General features: G+C 42.3%; 5 protein-coding genes across 7 annotated transcripts; 2 read left to right on the forward strand and 3 right to left on the reverse strand.

Annotated features, from left to right (window-relative positions):
• Window positions 1-253: 253 nt before the first annotated feature.
• On the reverse strand, window positions 254-3,298 carry BCIN_09g04600 (hypothetical protein). Its single transcript, XM_024695164.1, has 6 exons — window positions 2,248-3,298; window positions 2,159-2,195; window positions 2,044-2,111; window positions 1,803-1,991; window positions 1,426-1,725; window positions 254-1,328 (listed from the first exon to the last, which is right to left on the reverse strand). The coding sequence occupies exons 1-6, from the start codon at window positions 2,431-2,433 to the stop codon at window positions 843-845; spliced, it is 1,266 nt and encodes a 421-aa protein (XP_024550957.1). The 5' UTR covers window positions 2,434-3,298; the 3' UTR covers window positions 254-842.
• A 1,398-nt stretch (window positions 3,299-4,696) lies between these two features.
• BCIN_09g04610 (hypothetical protein) lies at window positions 4,697-6,829 on the forward strand. Of its 2 annotated transcripts, XM_024695165.1 has the most exons (7): window positions 4,697-4,737; window positions 4,876-5,017; window positions 5,069-5,936; window positions 6,013-6,156; window positions 6,205-6,278; window positions 6,328-6,454; window positions 6,526-6,829. In XM_024695165.1, the coding sequence occupies exons 2-7, from the start codon at window positions 4,890-4,892 to the stop codon at window positions 6,724-6,726; spliced, it is 1,542 nt and encodes a 513-aa protein (XP_024550958.1). In that variant the 5' UTR covers window positions 4,697-4,737; window positions 4,876-4,889; the 3' UTR covers window positions 6,727-6,829. The 2 variants fall into 2 exon arrangements, with proteins under 2 accessions (XP_024550958.1, XP_001551630.1); XM_001551580.2 differs by having other exon boundaries at window positions 4,697-5,017.
• A 1,418-nt stretch (window positions 6,830-8,247) lies between these two features.
• On the forward strand, window positions 8,248-9,309 carry BCIN_09g04620 (hypothetical protein). Its single transcript, XM_024695166.1, has 3 exons — window positions 8,248-8,779; window positions 8,847-8,996; window positions 9,066-9,309. The coding sequence occupies exons 1-3, from the start codon at window positions 8,641-8,643 to the stop codon at window positions 9,089-9,091; spliced, it is 315 nt and encodes a 104-aa protein (XP_024550959.1). The 5' UTR covers window positions 8,248-8,640; the 3' UTR covers window positions 9,092-9,309.
• A 263-nt stretch (window positions 9,310-9,572) lies between these two features.
• Bcprp6 lies at window positions 9,573-12,822 on the reverse strand. 2 transcript variants are annotated; one of them, XM_001551581.2, is made up of 3 exons: window positions 12,353-12,822; window positions 9,976-12,256; window positions 9,573-9,873 (listed from the first exon to the last, which is right to left on the reverse strand). In XM_001551581.2, the coding sequence occupies exons 1-3, from the start codon at window positions 12,709-12,711 to the stop codon at window positions 9,730-9,732; spliced, it is 2,784 nt and encodes a 927-aa protein (XP_001551631.1). In that variant the 5' UTR covers window positions 12,712-12,822; the 3' UTR covers window positions 9,573-9,729. The 2 variants fall into 2 exon arrangements, with proteins under 2 accessions (XP_001551631.1, XP_024550960.1); XM_024695167.1 differs by having other exon boundaries at window positions 9,976-12,287.
• A 2,425-nt stretch (window positions 12,823-15,247) lies between these two features.
• Window positions 15,248-16,738, reverse strand: BCIN_09g04640 (hypothetical protein). The gene has a single exon (XM_024695168.1). It carries the CDS (start codon window positions 16,491-16,493, stop codon window positions 15,573-15,575), a length of 921 nt encoding a protein of 306 aa, XP_024550961.1. The 5' UTR covers window positions 16,494-16,738; the 3' UTR covers window positions 15,248-15,572.
• Between the last annotated feature and the right edge of the window lie 17 nt (window positions 16,739-16,755).

Genomic DNA, 16,755 nt, shown 5'->3' on the forward strand with positions numbered 1-16,755 from the left:
AAACTGAAAGAAGCTTTTTTTTTTAAAAAAAAAGGACAGAATCCGTTTTAATGATTTCTATCTATAGCTTACCTAGGAAATGTAATATTATATAACTAACCTAAACCTAACCGATCTACCCGCTCTCCTATTCTTTCTCATTTTACTTACAGAACATTGTACTCGATATTCAATTAAAAAGCATAGGTAGTTATACATGGAATAGAAATGATAATCAAACAAACCGATCTGTACTTATTATTCCAAACACTTCTCAACAACCAACCAATACACAAAATCCAATTTTCCTTTCCTCCAAAAACTACACATTTATCATTCATTTCCAAACCCCTTCTTCTCCCACACCCAACAAAGACAAAGACCAAAAAAAAACCCTCAATATCTGCCAGCGAGGCATAATTAGTCATTACATCTATCTATCTATCTATCTCTCTCTCTCTATCTATCTGTCTATTTCCAAATAGTATTATATACCAATTCTTCTACAGAATCTACACAAACAAAAGAAAGAACCAACAAAAGAAATCAAACGAGTGTGTTTTCGTTATTATGCTTGTTTTCGTATTTGTATCTGTATCTGTATCTGTATCTGTATCTGTATCTCGAAACAATACAATGTTTGTCGTTGTTGCACATTTCTTTCTGAGATGGATAGATGGAAGATAGATCATAGAACCCGCTATATCATTTCCCATTCCCGAGGAGCGATCCAAATACATGCATGCATGCAGCACACCCCGAACATGAGTGAGTATAAGAGGTAAGGAATACACGACATTTTCCAAGAATACAACGAATACTTCCCAACCAGGCGGGTGTAATGTCAATAATCAATCAATAGATTACCTATTCCTCTCCCCCTCCAACTTCCCCGCATGTACATCCCGCGCCTCACTCGAAACATCCACCTGGACCGTCATCATAATGCCTTCCACTTCATTTCCCTGTCTCTGTGCACTTCCCATTGCACTTTCCAAGTCTCTCTCTCTCCGTGGACTCTCCACCCCACTCCTCTCATCCACACTCCTCTCCCTTGCAATCGACCCTTCCTCTCCGGCTTTCCCCAAAATCGTCTCTTGACTCTCATTATCACTCACATCACCCGGATATCGGGCGGCTGCTCTCGCCGCTCTTTCTTTTCGCGAGGTTGTGAGAGTGTTGATATTGGAAGTGGTGGTGTGGTGCTGACTTTTCGAGTTGCTGAAAATTTGCATGTTGTGGGAGCCGGTGTGGGCGTAGGGATTGGAGGAGGATTTTCCGGTGGAGACGAGTTTTTTGCCGAAGACTTTGAAGAGGGGAGCGAGGACGGGCATGCAGGTTAGAATGATCTTGTTTAGTGTTAGCTTGGTGTTCCATGCACTTTTTCATTTCATTTCATTCATATTTTTCTTGCTCGAAGAAGAAGGAGAAGTGGCAAAAACATACTCCGACGTTCAATTCTATATTTCCCCACACAACTAACATGGTGGAATTACCATTACCCTTTGAAATAATGGGAATTTCAGTCATCCGCAAAACCGAACACACAGTGGTGAGAATACCGAGGGCGAATACGCCAATGATGCCGAGTTTTTTGGATCTATCCATCCGCAAACCGTAGAGAAATGGAATAGGGAGAAAGAAGATTATGACATCGAAGATGATGGTCGTGATAGCGAGACCGTAAAAGAGCGGACCAGGGGGAAGACAGGATCCTGGAGTTGTTGGACTCCATGATTTTTGAATCTGATGGAATTATAGATTAGTATATTTTATTTCGTGAAGAATATGTTAGGAAAGGGGGAAAGAAAATTTATTCATACCGGGTGGCAGTTAAACATTAGTACTAGAGTCCCGACCGTATGGCCTAGAATGCAGAGAACCATCACGATCCATATTAGGAGACGGTAGGTTGGTTGTCCCTTGGAGAGAATGCGAAGATAAGAGAAGCAAAGTGAGACTTTGAAGCCCAAGATGCCCATCATATAAAAGGGTCGACCGGCATAGTTAATCTATTCTTTTATCAGTGGCTCATCTTTCGTGTATCAGTGAATTGTTACTGACTCTAGAATATGTGTTCAAGTTAACTATTGGTCTAAGTGCCAACGGTAGACCTAATCCCCATCTTGATTCTAATTCATCATTAGCTAACACCAAAATTGATTGAAATGCTTCTTACGAGCAATAGTGCAAGCGTTGTAAACAATACTAAATATCTACCCACGAATAATCAGCATATATTACAACAACTGCCAAAGAAAGACCTACCGCAGCAATGACGACGGCCCAGTCATCGGCACCAATACCTCGCACAGTACGAACTCTGACATACAATCTCGCGCCGACAGTAATGAGCATTAACACAAGTATTGGAAACGAAGCCCCCAAGATTGTAGGATAATTGGATTGAGCATTAACCTCTGGTGTCGAGTTGTAGACCCACAAAGTGGGCATGATGATATGCTTTCTAGAAGATATTCCACAGAAGCTCCAAATCCATCAACGATCACATTGCACCTGAACACTGGATCTGAGATATGTATATAGATCATCTATCATTATGGGGTTATCACTGTTGCCAAGCTGCTGAATAGACTCCTTGTTATGTCGTTTCGAGTATCGACTTATTCGTGTTGGAAATATCTTTTACCCCTTGTCGCTTACAGGGGCCGCGACAGGTACAGTGCCACGGCTGTTACCAAAATGCCTGCCATACAACATCAGCTGGTAAAATCCTGCAATGTAACTTTGATCAAAGCAGCCACCAGTTTCGGCTCCTGTTATTTGGGACTCGAGTCATAACTCTATTCTATTGTTCCTTTGAGGTTTGTTTGTCGCCAACATCTATGTGATCAGCACATTACACAAATATTGCTTTAATTGCCGTACTCGAAAATGAGGCATCTCTCAAATAGAAACATACGACACACATTATCGTACTGCTTTCCCTCTTAGCGATTGTTTCTTATGGGGAAGGGGTCTCGGAGACCCGGATGTCAAAAAAGATGGACTGTTAACAACATGGGTCTGGCCTCTTTCAAATCCCTATGCTAAGCAATTCTGTCTGGTGAAAATTTCACAATCCTCTTGAACCCCTGAAAACTCAAAATGATTACCCCAGTGTAAATAATCAATAAAAAATTGCCAGGCGGTATACATTGAACGCAAAGGTTTGAATTGGTAAAGGCTCCGTATTCTGCACCGGCATTCCTTCCAACCCCCCGTTGAGAACAGGGTTTTGATCCGAAATCTCCACAATTCGGATCAGAATTTGGGGTTCCCCAACCAAACATCATCGATTCATAGCTCAAGGCAAATCGTCCGAATTCTAACCCTGTATAGAATCGGCGGGATACCTCGAGAATACCTGCCGAGGTGATATTCCTCACCAGAGTTCCTTGTCGTGGTGACATTTCAAAGATTTTCCTGGGATTATTATTCCTTTCTTACATTAAAACTCGAAATTTTTCGAAGGATGAACGAAGGATTCAATAACACATTTTTCAAGTACCGTTCGTTGAAGTTGTAATAAGAAATAAAAAACGGCGCGTTAGCCAACTTCTAGTTCACGGGATCGTTCCGGCCCCCTTCATAATTGACAACTAAAATGATTCGCTAGGGCTGACCCACTGTTATCATGCACAAGCCGAACTACAGTCTGTTCATGGGCTTTGTCTTTGGTTCGGCGATTTGATGAAATCTTAATCATACGGGCTTAATATTGGACGAGCTGATGAGTGCTAAATCAATAAACAGTTGTTTTTGCGTAGGTGGGCTGCCCACATAACTTTGAATTTGTCTGCCGTTTTGTGCGCATCGGTTTCAGTAAACTCAATCGAAGAAGACTGCTACTTTCGAAAGCAGTCCAAGTTCGTTTCAAGCTTGTAAGCTTTATAACCTTAAATCCCACGAATATCAGAATACAAATGTTTGCAGTAAAAAAAATTCCTTTCCCAAAGTTAGGCCTAGAGGTCTAAGATAATTTTTGAAACGTCTAGACTCACGGATAATGTTGATATACCCGCTGACTAATTTTGTTATATGTTATAATCGTAGCAAACAACAAATGGACCATGCTTGAAGGAAGAGAGCTATCTCCGAACGGGAAAATGTCTCATTGCCCTCGTTATATGTGCAGATAGCTCGCCGATTAAGTATCTTGCTTGGCTCCAAACATGAAATCAGGAGCTGTCGAGTTTGAGGTTCTTGTTGGAATTCTTCCGTTCAACTGGATCTGTTTTGTAATTACCCAATCTCGATGAGTGAAAAACTTTCCACGAAAATGACTTTATTCACTTTACCAAGAATTTACCTGATGGAAAAATGAAAATTCATGGTTTGCCACAAACGAGCAATGCCTAGAAATACTCATGATAAGGAAATGATCTCTCCACTCACATAACTGGTTCATCTTGGAGTCAATTTGCCGTCAAATTTATATGCAGGTTTACCGAGTCGACAGCCTAATTCGTAGCTCCTGCTCCAGTATTGAGGTTAGAATGGCAAGAGACCCACTCGCAGAGACAGGAAAATCGAATGACAAAATTCGAAACCATGAAAGTCAAATGCAGAGTTTCATTAGTGTCGTACATCCTGCATACTAAGCTGCAATCTAGGACGTACTGAAATGAAATGACAGCGCATGGTTCATGGGCTCGCGCGGGGTATTTACCTGATATAGAAACAATAATTATCAACTGCCCCACGGGGCACCATTGTGTCGGATTTCTGAAGCATCGTCCATTGGGCGAACAGAAGGTAAGAGACGGACCTTTTGCTATCCTGAGAACTATTACAATTGTAAGTCGTATCGCAGCGGGGGAGAATGTTACAGATAATCTCATCTGAGATAGATATATGGTGTGTTGTTTGTTCTTTTTTCACATGTTCCTTCAGGTACCAGATCAATCATGTCTTCGACTTTAGCACTCTTGTCAAAGCATAGAGGCGCGGTTTCCGTTGCCGCAGTGGCTAATACAGCTTCTATGCTGTTTGGTTATGATACAGGAGTCGCTGGTTCTGTTGTCGCGTTAAGAAGGTGATTATGAACAGCCGCCACGCGAGGAAACGACACTGACTTCTTAAACAGTTTTTCTTCGGAGTTCAAACTCTCGACAAGCCCTGCACATTCGGCACACATTTCCTCCAATATTGTAGCTCTTCTCAATGCCGGTGCATTCTTTGGAGCTATAGTTCCGGCCCTACTCACGAAATACATTGGTCGAAAACCAACCATGACTATTGCAGCTGCTTTTTTCATGCTCGGTGGAATTCTTCAAACTGCAGCTCAGCCACCTTCTCTGTCTATGATTTATGCTGGTCGTGTTATAGCAGGTTTTGGTGTTGGCATGGTTAGCAATCTTACTCCCGTTCTTGTTGCCGAGACTGCACCAAAAGAATTGAGAGGATTCCTTATGGGACTCTTCGAAATGTTCCTCGTGAGTGGTGGATTATTGGCTTATTGGACAACATATGGGTGCTCGTTGCATCTAGAGCCCACGAGCAAACAGTGGCGAATTCCTTTGAGCATCCAAATCATCCTCGCTGCAATCATTATGATCGGATCATTCCTTATAATCGAATCGCCAAGATGGCTGGCCAAACAGAATCGATGGGACGAAGCCGAACACGCCTTGTGTTATCTCCGAGGCTCAACATCGGAGGACTTGGACATCAAGACTGAAATTGCAGAGATGCATGCGCAAATTGAAGAGGAAATTGCTGCAACTTCTGGTAGATCAATTACCGAACTGTTTCAATCCAGAAACCTTGTTCGTCTTGTTTGGGGATGTGGTGTCTCCTTCTTTAGCATCTGGTGTGGACATAACGGAATCCTGTACTACGGACCAACAGTATTCAAACAAATTGGGTTTACTGCTCAGAATGCTGCTCTCTTTGCTAGTGGAATCTTCACCTGCCTTAAAGTGGCTGTTACTATCATTTTCTTGGTTGGAGGAGTAAGTTTGATCATACCTTTGCTGTTTACTGTGTTTCAATTCATAAGTAGATCATCCTGACACTGATATCGTTTAGATCCAACACTTCAAGAGGAAAAATCTATTGAGTATCGGTAGTGCTGGCATGGCAATCTGTATGTTTGCTCTTGGTGCAGTCTTAGCCACACATCCACCAACCGCTGGAAGTTTAACAAACGATACGCCAAGTGGAAAGGGGATGGTAAGTGTACTTAATACCACTGGCTGAGCCCAATACTAACTTTTTTAGATGGCAATCATATACCTTTTCGTCGTATTCTATTCAATGTCTTGGGGTCCTATCGCTTGGGTTTATATTGGAGAGTAAGTTGTCATAACACCACAATGTTCTTCAATAGGCTAACAATGTTAGGATTTATCCTACTCGAATCCGTGATTGGGGAATGGCTATCAGTGTTATGGTTGTATGGCTTTTCAACTATGTCGTTTCCAGAGAAACTCCCATCGCAGTGTTGAACATTGGATGGAAAACATGGATGGTATGTTATCCCCAAAAAAAGTCCGAAAACATGGAAAAGTCGCGCAATCTAACAATTCTTGTTGGGAACAGATTTTCGGAACGTTTAATTCGGTCGCATTCATCTTCACTTTGTTCCTTCCAGAGACCAAAGGCCTGAGTTTGGAGCAAATGGATGTCCTCTTCAAAGTTGTCAATGAAGATGTCAGACGGAAGGACGTCGGTGAGCATGTCGTTGTACCACATGATGGCAGCGAGAAGAGCACAAATGCTGAAACGGTCAGGGAAGTTTAAATTGTGCTATTAATGTGTATGATATTAATGATACGATGCACTGTGTAGATATCTCCAGTGAAAGTTCTCAATTTAGCTCATAGAAAAATATGATGAAACAACACTTGTTGTGTGCGTACTTCTCTTTTACCACTGTATACTGTTATAAAATATCTTGCACTGCCGAAAAAGAATCAGTACTGTAGGTTGTCTTGTCCCTGTGCAATATACCTTTACCTTGATATGTTCATCCCAGGCTTCATAAGATTCTAAGTTGCAGGCATTAGACCCTATAGTAGACATGCAACAAAAGATTTGAGCTAGATGGCTAGTCGAGGAATGATTGGCTAGAGGGCGCGTATATATGATGTGTATATCAGGAGTGAGCTCTGATGGGAAGATTCATCATCCGCAAATCCGCAAGACACGATAATGAGGCAATGTAAGGGGTTTGAGAAAACGAACATCACTACTTGGCGTGCTGTATCCCCCCATTTGATCAATTCGAGCCAGAATTCATATGAATAAGAGTGTGCAAGTAGACAATTTGACACCTAGATTGGATCATTGCCGCTGTGTTGTGATGTGTAATGTACACGTACAAACGTTTCAGCAAACGGAAAGAACTCAACATTCGCGCGAGCACGTGAAAAGACGATTGGCGTGCCGACAGCCAGTCTTTAATTGGGCGAGCAATTATTACGTAATCACGACTCAACTTCCCTAGCTCCCACCAGTTCTTCACACTTCATGATCACTCATCAAAAACTTTGATCCTTTCATCAGAAGGCTGTGATGTCAAACCATATACAGAATCTACCCGGCAGGATATAAATCGATGTGTTGTGTTCGCAAATCACGTGTCTATGTATCACAATTCGTTCTTTCTTGCCCAGGAATTGTGTCATTATTATCTCATCTCCCCAGTATAAATCTTGCCTGCCATTTTTATGGATTCACTCATCCGCCGCCACAGAATGACAACGACGCCTTCCCACACAGATGTATTACTTGGTTGCTATTGATGCTTATTATTGTGGTTCGCAATTCCCCATCTGTCAATTGTTGGTAATGACGACACACGTATCCCCTGTTACATATTGCATCATAAGCACACCAGAGGATGGAAGAACCATCTCGCAATCTTCCTGCAACCGGCATCAGCGCATATGTTGGTAGATCCTTTTGCATCATGTCTGTCGATTATGGCTCTATTTTAATATCAAATGGCCATCCGACTTTTCTCATTGGTGGATGCATCACCATATCTCTGACAGATTTCCTTGAAATCAAATCTCGATGTCTTCTTACATGGGATTTTCAATTTGCCCATTAGCGAGAACAGGGTGTGACGAACCAGTGGGAACCATTGCCCCCCGCCATGCATACTGGGTACAATTTATGAGAGGCTTCTTGTCCCAAACAAATGGATAAAATGGAATAATAGCCACATTAATGATCATGCGACCGTGTGGCGTTGCCTTGTGGATATATGACGTTTCTTGTTGCAGAATGTTTTGTTAGATGTTACTACTCAATAATGATTTGCCTGTCTTGGTGTGGCAGCCTGGCAGGTCTAGATGCTGGGCAGCAGTTACATACAAACACGCAAAAGGCAAGCAGGCACGCAGGATCGGAAGGAGCAGGTGGGTAATGGGTATTGTTCACTAGCCACCAGCCACTTGCCTCACCTTTCCTTCCCAAACCTGCTTTAACTTGGTTCTGAAAGAAGCATGGGTGCGTACCTGCCTCGTTCGAATCGTGGCTAGTGCCATGGTTCCTCTCTCCTCCTAAGTATAAGAAGGACACTTCTTCCGCTCAGTTTCCATTCCTCATTCACATCAACAAAATCTCAACAAACTCACTTCCACACCTACAACCACAAACTTCAAACAAATCTTTCAAACCCCCACCTCAAAACAAAACTCCATCAACATGTCTGACAGTCTCCGCAAAGGTGTTGGCGAGCAAGTCTCCGAGAAGATCACTCCCGACTCCCAGAAGTCCACCACCACCAAGATCGGAGAGAACATCACTGGAGGTGTCGACAAGGCTGCTGGTGCCGTTCAACCATGTATGTAATCTTCCTTTCCTCCCTCTAATTTCCCTCTGGCACAAGATACTAACCATCATCCCCACAGCCGACTCTAAATCCACCACCCAAGAAGTCTCTGACAAGACCCGCTCTGGTGCCGACGATGCCCAAAGCGAAGGAAAGGGTATTCTTGGTTCCGTCTCAGACACCGCCGGCAATGCTGCAAACACTGTTTCTGACACCCTCTCCAACACTGGTATGTTAACACCCCGCTGCATGTTCAAGCAAAAAACAAAGATTTACACATAACTAACTTAATTAATAGCCTCCTCCCTCACTGGCAACAAATAAATTCGTCTCTTTCGAATAATTTACACTGGTGCGAATACAGGAAGGACGATGAATGAATCGATGCATTGATATTTCTTTTAGCGTTGGGATTGAACGGGCTTTACTTTTGCTTGCTACACATGATAGCTTGCTTTTATGAATGTATGATATCCGGAAGGAAGGAATGGATGGATGACTGGTAATAGTCTTTAGGGTTGGTGAATTCGAATACCTTCCCATACATACAACTTTTTGTCTTTTCTCTTTTGCGAATGTGATATGAACACAATGTGAATATAAGTGCAAATTCTTTCGTGTGAAAGGTTCCCTAATCCATCTCTCTACCAATCAATAGCCCTACAGATTTTCATCTGGGCCTCGAACTCCCTTCCCTCAGTGAAGACTGACAATTAGAGTTTGTATCCCATGTATCGCCATCGCCATCGCCAATTCAGAACTCAGTTTCTTTTACATAATCCAAGTATGCAACAAGTATCACGTATACAACGTACTTCATCTTATTCATTTTAGCCCACGCATCAAGCAAGTACTCATGTGAAATGTTTATGTTTCTACAATATCACCATACACCCATTACTTCCTCACTCTCATCTCATTGTATTTCCAATTTCATTCAAATTCCCATCCATGAAATCTGCTCACTCTACTTTCTCCACGACCAACTTCAATATTTCCTCTATGCCCTTCCCCGCATTCTTTGGATCTTTCGCAACCGCCTGCCAATACTCCCCGTGGCGAGGTTCGCTGAGTATACATTTCTGTATCACATCTGCTCGTTTTTCCTATTTAATTATGTTAGTTTTGATCTACATATCATACTCAACCACGCCACCGAGCCGCCTATCGTCATTTTCATGTGTAGAATCAGGGAGGTTGAGACTTACTTCAGTACCATGCTGCAATAAAAACTTATAATACCAAGCCCAAGTATCACCCAGATCACTATCCAGTAAAATCGCTTTCTCGAACCAATTCTGCGCTTTTTCCAATCTTCTCTCGCCCCAGAAAATACGGGCAATAGTGACGAAAAGGATAGGATCGTTGTCGACTTTCTTGATAGCTTCCAATGCCCTCGGTTTCCTTTGTGTACGTGCTTCAAGGTTCCAAATAGATTCTGTGTATAACAATCCACTGTTAGGTACCTCTTGAAGAGCTTTTGCCATCATGATTTTGGCCTGTGCAGTGTTGTTTGCGCGTCGTTCAACTCTCACCGATTCAGTCCACAATTCTGGTGATTTGGGGACTGCCAACCGGGCTCTGTCGAGAACACTACGTGCTTTGACGACCATACCAGCTCGCTCTTCGAGTCGTGAATATAGTAGCCAAAGTGGAACAGATTTTGGACATGCTTTTGTGCCTGTACTGTAAGCTTCACGGGCTTGTGGCATTTTACCTTCGCCTTCGTAAATTTGACCTTTCATCATCCATAATTTGGCTGCACCAGGAAATAGATTTAATCCTTGATTCGCAAGATCCAGAGCTGCGTCGATATTACCCAATTGTCTTTCGTATGCCACACTCTTTGTCCATACACGATCAGTTGGAGCTTCTTGTCGTGCTGTTTTGAGAAGTTCTCGTGCCTGTTCTGGCTGGTTATTTTCTGCTTCTAATTTCACAGCTGCCAGCCAAATCTCCTCGTTATTTGGATTTTGGTTGAATGCTTTACCAAGGACTCTTCGTGCATTATCGACTTCGCCAGCTAACCACTTTTCCTTGGCTAACATCATCCACAGCACTTCACTGGTAGGGCGTGCTTCGACAGCCTTCTCGAGTAACTGCCACAAAGCTTCCTTTGTACCATGGTTCTTTTCTAGATCTGCAGCCGCAAGCCAAAGTTTCGTGCTGGTAACGAATACTCGAAGTGCATAAGCATAGATAGCACGGGCAGTTTCGTATTTTCCACGGTTGATGCTAGCTTTTGCATCCTCCATCCAAATGTCCTTTCGATCATCATCTTCGTCCAGTCCCCATCCTAGAGTTTCACGAATGATGTTACCGCAGGTCAAAACAGCTCCTTCTTCCTCACATTTTTCTGCTTCAGTGATCCAGTCTTCTCTTTTCAACATGGCAGACTCTTTTGCCAAAGCTTTAACAGCACGGTTCATGACGTTTATTTTAGAGGCGGTGCCCATTTGCTCACCAAGACGGGCAGCAGCTATCCAAATTTCGTGAGAAGTAGGTATAGCTTTGCGAGCCTTATTCAGGACTTTTTGAGCATTCTCTGATGTTTCTAATCTTGCAAGAGCTAACCATAATTCGACTGAAAGAGGAATAATTTCGGTCGCTTTGGCAAGAAGTAGACGTGCATCACTAGGATCTTCCTCGAGATTGACAGCCTCTTTCCAGAGATTTACAGATTGTGGAATGTGATCTAACGCGTGCCTGATGACTCGTTTCTTGGCTCTAGGCTCCGATTCTAATTTCATCGATTCAACCCATAATCGCACTGAACGATCGTTATTTCTGATGGCATTTGCTGCAATAATCTTTGCGTTGTGGTTGTCATTCAATCGAATATTCTCCAGCCAGATATCCTCACTCTTAGGACAATACTCACAACCACGTGCGATGATATTACGTGCCGCCACAGTTTTTCCTGCAAGCTCTTCGACACGAGCAGCTGCAATCCATCCTGGAGCATGCTTTGGATTCGTTTTGATGACAGACTCCAGCAGAGTCCGTACACGAACGATATCACCAACTTGGGTTTCACCCTCGTTAATTTGCGATTTGGCTAAACTTGTAAGATATCCTTTCGGGTCGATATTGGTCGCATTTCCAGACATTGAGTCGGTTCCTTGAGACGCTTGATCGAGTTTTACCTTAAGTACTTTATCTCTTGCGGCTCCGATATCCGCGAAGTTGGTCATGGTCCCATCAGGTCCATCTCCTCCTGCACTTTCTCCACCATCATCCATTACGGTAGTTCCCAGCTCAGTCGTATCCCGAGCTCCAGCAATAACACTATCAGGAACTGCATAAAACCTCTTCCTCAATTCTTGTTTGCTTCGTCGATTTTTGCCAGTCAAATCACCGACTTCCGGTAAGTTTGCCCAATCTTCATCACTGACTGTTCCTAATGCTCGTTTCAGGTCCGCAAATTGTTGTTGGATTTTGGGATTATTGCGTTCGTATTCTTCCCTTTCTGCTTTTTCTCGTGCTTCCCTGTAGGTAAACTCGTCGGTAATCTGCTCATCTATTTTCATATGATAAACCAAGTGCATTGGAGGATGTGGAATTACGATAAATGGGGAGACAAACCTTCTTATTTTCCGCCTTCTATCCATCTTCTCATCTACTTCCTGGTAGATTCTATCTGCTTCATCATCGTCCTTGTCATAAACGCCACCTGAGAATAATCCAACTTCATTGTCCGGATCCTGAAAGCGCTCATCATCCTCGTCATCATCTTTCTTTTCGGTGGCTCCGTATGCTGTAGGGACTGCTTGACCGAGTTGAGCAGCGCGCTTTGCAAGAGCTTCTTTGATTTGATCTTCACTTGGTCCTTCTCGCGCAGGACCTAAATCAGATCGTGTTGTAAATCCTGTCGCTCCTCGACCTAAACCAGCAACATAATTTTCTGGCGCCTTTTGACTGAGGAAATCGCGTCGACCAGACATGATTGCGAAAGTTATTGTATTTGAAATTCAAGGTTCAAAGCATTGAAATAATGAAATCTCGAGAAAAGATGCAAGGCTGAAAGTAAATAAATGTATCAATCCCCGACAGCCTAGCGATTGAGTAGCAGCCGTGAAGTGAGTACTTATGTAATCATTGTGGAGGCAGCTATGCACGGTCCACATAGCTCACAACTTCAGTAGATTCAGACCTCGCTTGGTCCTTTGGGTCTTCCTTGTGTTTGAAAAAGAACTATATCAACGCTTTTTGAAATTCTTGAATCTTTTCAAGTAAGAGTCTAGCAAAAGATGGAATTGTATCGACTCATTTTTCCTTCTTCTCAAATATTCCCAAATCCTGAAAGATCTATAGTATCTTGGCCTTGGGGAGTTCCCTTGGATCATTGGGAAGCGCAATTGAAGACATTGTCACAGATAATTATCTCCAAGTTATACCCATGAATTCAATGTGAATATGACAGGCGCCTGGTACTTCATAGTTGGCCCCCTAGTATACCATCTTTAAATCTATTTTCTACAAGTGTATAAAGGTTTTCAGTGGGGCTATCATACTTCACATCCTCCATTCTGTAACCTATAGACAAACACTACCTCGATGCACATGTTTATGCGTACGGTGCATACTGTTTTCGCTGAGCCCGAATAAGACATCCGAATAGTCGAAACTGTGTATTGAAAATTCAGTTGAGGGTTGGCAAAAGTATCAAAAGTGGCCGCTGTCTTTGCCCATCTGAATCCCCTCGATTGGCATGCTTCGGGGATCTAGAATTAACGTCAAGAGTTTGGTTCTTTCTTAGATGGTCAATTCAAATTTGTGATTCTGATGATCTGATACATCATGTTTCTATGTGTTTTTATACCTTGCTCGTGTGGCCAGTAGAAGTCAGAATCTGTGTAGTATGCACAGGTCGCTGGTGTATTCTTTACGCTATTGAATGAAGCATTCGGCTTCCTTCCCTTGTCTCTACGCCATGACTTGTTGAAGGATCATCATCGCAACTATTGAAGTCCAATCATGACCAGGTCTGTCTGCGTGGAATTTCTTTAGAGCAATGACGAATCAAGGATGCTACAAATCCTGTTTTCGTGAACCGAAACGAATCTCCATCATACGAATCTAGCTCACATATCTAAGATATAATTTGGCCTCTATATAAATCTGTATTTGTGTGGAGTTATAGCATAAACTTCACGGTTAATCCCCTTAATTTTCAGTCGTCGAACTTGATTTGATCGTCTATTCTACTTATGGACCATGCCACGAAACTGATCCTAGTTATAAAAAAATACTTAAACCGCGCTTCACTGTCGCTAGTTTATATTTCCCAAAGATCGACATTATCACATCTTGTGGTCTAGCTGTCTAATTCACCATTCTAGTCAAGCCAGATCTGAAAATATAAGCTGACGATTTTACAGAATGTAGACATCCATCCGCAACAGGCAGAAATGTGAAACAACCATCATGATTCCAGTGGTCACATGGCCGCCAACAATGAAATTTTATAGCAATCAGCATGAAATTTTATAGCAACAAGCAAGAGTGAGAGGCTACAATAGCCACGGTAGCCCCAGAGGTCAAATGACCATGACAATATTCGCCATTGGAAATAGTTGTTCAAAAGCCGATCGTAAGTACATCCATCTCCTTCCTCCTGAATGTGACAGACAGTTTGATCACCATACTTTTCTTTGCCTTTTCAATTTCATACATTACTATATTTTAAAAATTCGTATGAAACGTTTCTTAGTTTTTGGAATACCATTAAAATTTGGAAGTATGTGTTTCATGTTCTGGAAAGCGATACTTTTAGGAATCTCACATCGTGCTTGCGAAGAGATGCAATAGTATTAGAGTCGCATAAAACATTGCTGGTGATTTAAATTGAACCTGCAGAGTCCGTATGATATTCAATGATATTTCCCTTTTCCAAGGTGAACGTTGAACGGCGGTTGTACTCACAAGCTGATATTTACGCGGTTGAGACTTTGAATTTCCTCCTCATTCTAATTTCAACCCCAGATCGTCTATAGACTGGACACAGTGCAATAGTGCCAAATTTCTGGCCTTGGTGTGTAGATTTTGCCCCAAGGTACTCAATTAGAAAAGTAGGATCTTCGTGGCCAGGAAATTGATTTGTTTCATTCTCTTGTCGAACTATCTGGATAAAACAGGTCAACAATGGCCACATGTATCTTTTTGACGCCCAAAAACATCATCCGAGATAAACTACTTTCTTTGTTTCTAGATTAACGGAAGTCTCGAATTCTTCGGAAGGAAATTTTTTTGTATATCCATCACGCTGTTCCGTGATTTCCAAGAACAAGCTCCCGCGAATCTGATTTCAACGCAGTCATCGCTTCTGTTATAGCTTATCTAGATGTCTAGGTACTCCAAAGTTGATGATTTAATTTACGGTTTTCACTTATTTCTTAAAAATTGAAAGTTACGGAACTTGCGATATAAAAGGTTCATTTGCATTTCTCTGCAATACTTCAAAGAAAGCCCTTGTAGATCTGCTTCTGATGCCGAATTTATGCTTCCGCAAATTCCTTTCATTATTGAGATACTATGAAATTTATATGAGATCTCGAATTTTGAATTGGGCTTCAACAATTATTTTCTCGGCTGTCGATTTCCAAGAGACAACCTCACATTGTGCAGCATTCAAGATCATAAATTTCTGTGATATCACTCTAAACATTTTTATTATAGAGCGGCTAATTTTGCGTTTTAGAAAGGGGGGATTATGTTGTTGTGATGGAACAGTTTTGTGGAGCGAGGTCATACCGTCCCTCCCAATTCCCCAAAATTTCTACACCACCCACTACAGCTAGAATCATCATAGATACCTCCAGTAGATCTTCTCATTGGCATCAGCAGCCGCTATCAACTTTGGCATCAATTGTCTTTCCTCCCATTCTTTGATCATCCTATCCTTGTATTCCCAAAGCGGATAAGTAGATCTCCCAAAAGTCTCAAAATCATCAAAGCAAGTGAGATCGCAAGCGTCAGCTAATATCGTGGCTCTCTGATGCAACCTAATATTAACTCTGGACATTAAATCCAATGCCGTTAATGCATCGTTCTCTTCAGCGGCGACGTTCCCTTCAAATCCAGCCTCTGCATTGTCGATTTGGCTTTTAACCTCTCGAATCGTTTCCAACCATTTTTTGAATAATGATGGGAACGTATCAGGCATGAGACGACTGAAAACCAATCCATGACTTTCCACTGTGTTCTGTACTTTGAATTTCCCACCACAACGTTCGTCCATTTTCAACAAAGGTTTGACGTCGTCTTTGGAGATGCCAAACGTAGCGTCGAAGATGATTCGTAACTGCGGGAATTTATCAGCTTGGCGGATGGATTCTGGTAAGAAAACTTTGAAGGACTGTCTGCGTTGCATCTCCATCGTATCTAGTTGCGACCGGTCTTTCCTCAGCGCAGTTCCCTTCTCCTTCACCATCCTGAAATACATTGACCTCAATCTAATCAATTCTAGCATATTTACTTGTTCCGTTAAAAGACGCTTTTCGTCGAGCTCCTTCTCGATTTGACTAATCATCTTCACTGACTCTTCACAACAGATGTTGTGTTTGGGAATTAGGTCATTGGCGATGGCAGTCTTTGTTGCACCGGGACCCTTGCCAGCGAAATAAGTCCGATGAGTGTGGGGGGTTCTCGTGGTAAGAGCCATGACAGGTCTTTGGAAAGACTGTCGGGCCAACTTGATTAAAATGGAAGGACGAATGAGACGCATTTTAGATTAGGCTGATTGAAGGTGGATGGATGAAGTTGTGTAGAATGAATTTCAAATTTTTTGAATCGATTGTGGGAAAGTTCAAGCTTATTCATGATGAAAGGGTCGATTCAAAGATTTCAGTATCGACAATTAGTGTCTAAGAAACATGCCGATGCTTTGTTTGTACGGCTTCCGACTTTAAGGATACCTACCTACGTACCTGCCCAGGCTTGTGGACTAATAATTAAGGCATAAATATGATCCGTCATGTTTGGATTCA

This window comes from Botrytis cinerea, chromosome 9 (assembly GCF_000143535.2).
Source record: "Botrytis cinerea B05.10 chromosome 9, complete sequence".
NCBI lineage: Eukaryota > Fungi > Ascomycota > Leotiomycetes > Helotiales > Sclerotiniaceae > Botrytis > Botrytis cinerea.

Coding starts and splice junctions, on each gene's coding strand:
- BCIN_09g04600 (XM_024695164.1), bottom strand. CDS start 2,433: ATGCCCACTTTGTGGGTCTACAACTCGACACCAGAGGTTAATGCTCAA. Junction 2,196..2,247: donor GGGCCGTCGTCATTGCTGCG/GTAGGTCTTTCT, acceptor ATTCGTGGGTAG/ATATTTAGTATTGTTTACAA. Junction 1,329..1,425: donor ATATAGAATTGAACGTCGGA/GTATGTTTTTGC, acceptor ACACTAAACAAG/ATCATTCTAACCTGCATGCC.
- BCIN_09g04610 (XM_001551580.2), top strand. CDS start 4,890: ATGTCTTCGACTTTAGCACTCTTGTCAAAGCATAGAGGCGCGGTTTCC. Junction 5,018..5,068: donor TCTGTTGTCGCGTTAAGAAG/GTGATTATGAAC, acceptor CTTCTTAAACAG/TTTTTCTTCGGAGTTCAAAC. Junction 6,279..6,327: donor GCTTGGGTTTATATTGGAGA/GTAAGTTGTCAT, acceptor TAACAATGTTAG/GATTTATCCTACTCGAATCC.
- BCIN_09g04620 (XM_024695166.1), top strand. CDS start 8,641: ATGTCTGACAGTCTCCGCAAAGGTGTTGGCGAGCAAGTCTCCGAGAAG. Junction 8,780..8,846: donor TGCTGGTGCCGTTCAACCAT/GTATGTAATCTT, acceptor TCATCCCCACAG/CCGACTCTAAATCCACCACC. Junction 8,997..9,065: donor TGACACCCTCTCCAACACTG/GTATGTTAACAC, acceptor CTTAATTAATAG/CCTCCTCCCTCACTGGCAAC.
- Bcprp6 (XM_001551581.2), bottom strand. CDS start 12,711: ATGTCTGGTCGACGCGATTTCCTCAGTCAAAAGGCGCCAGAAAATTAT. Junction 12,257..12,352: donor AGAAGGCGGAAAATAAGAAG/GTTTGTCTCCCC, acceptor GTTTACCTACAG/GGAAGCACGAGAAAAAGCAG. Junction 9,874..9,975: donor TATTGCAGCATGGTACTGAA/GTAAGTCTCAAC, acceptor ATAATTAAATAG/GAAAAACGAGCAGATGTGAT.
- BCIN_09g04640 (XM_024695168.1), bottom strand. CDS start 16,493: ATGCGTCTCATTCGTCCTTCCATTTTAATCAAGTTGGCCCGACAGTCT.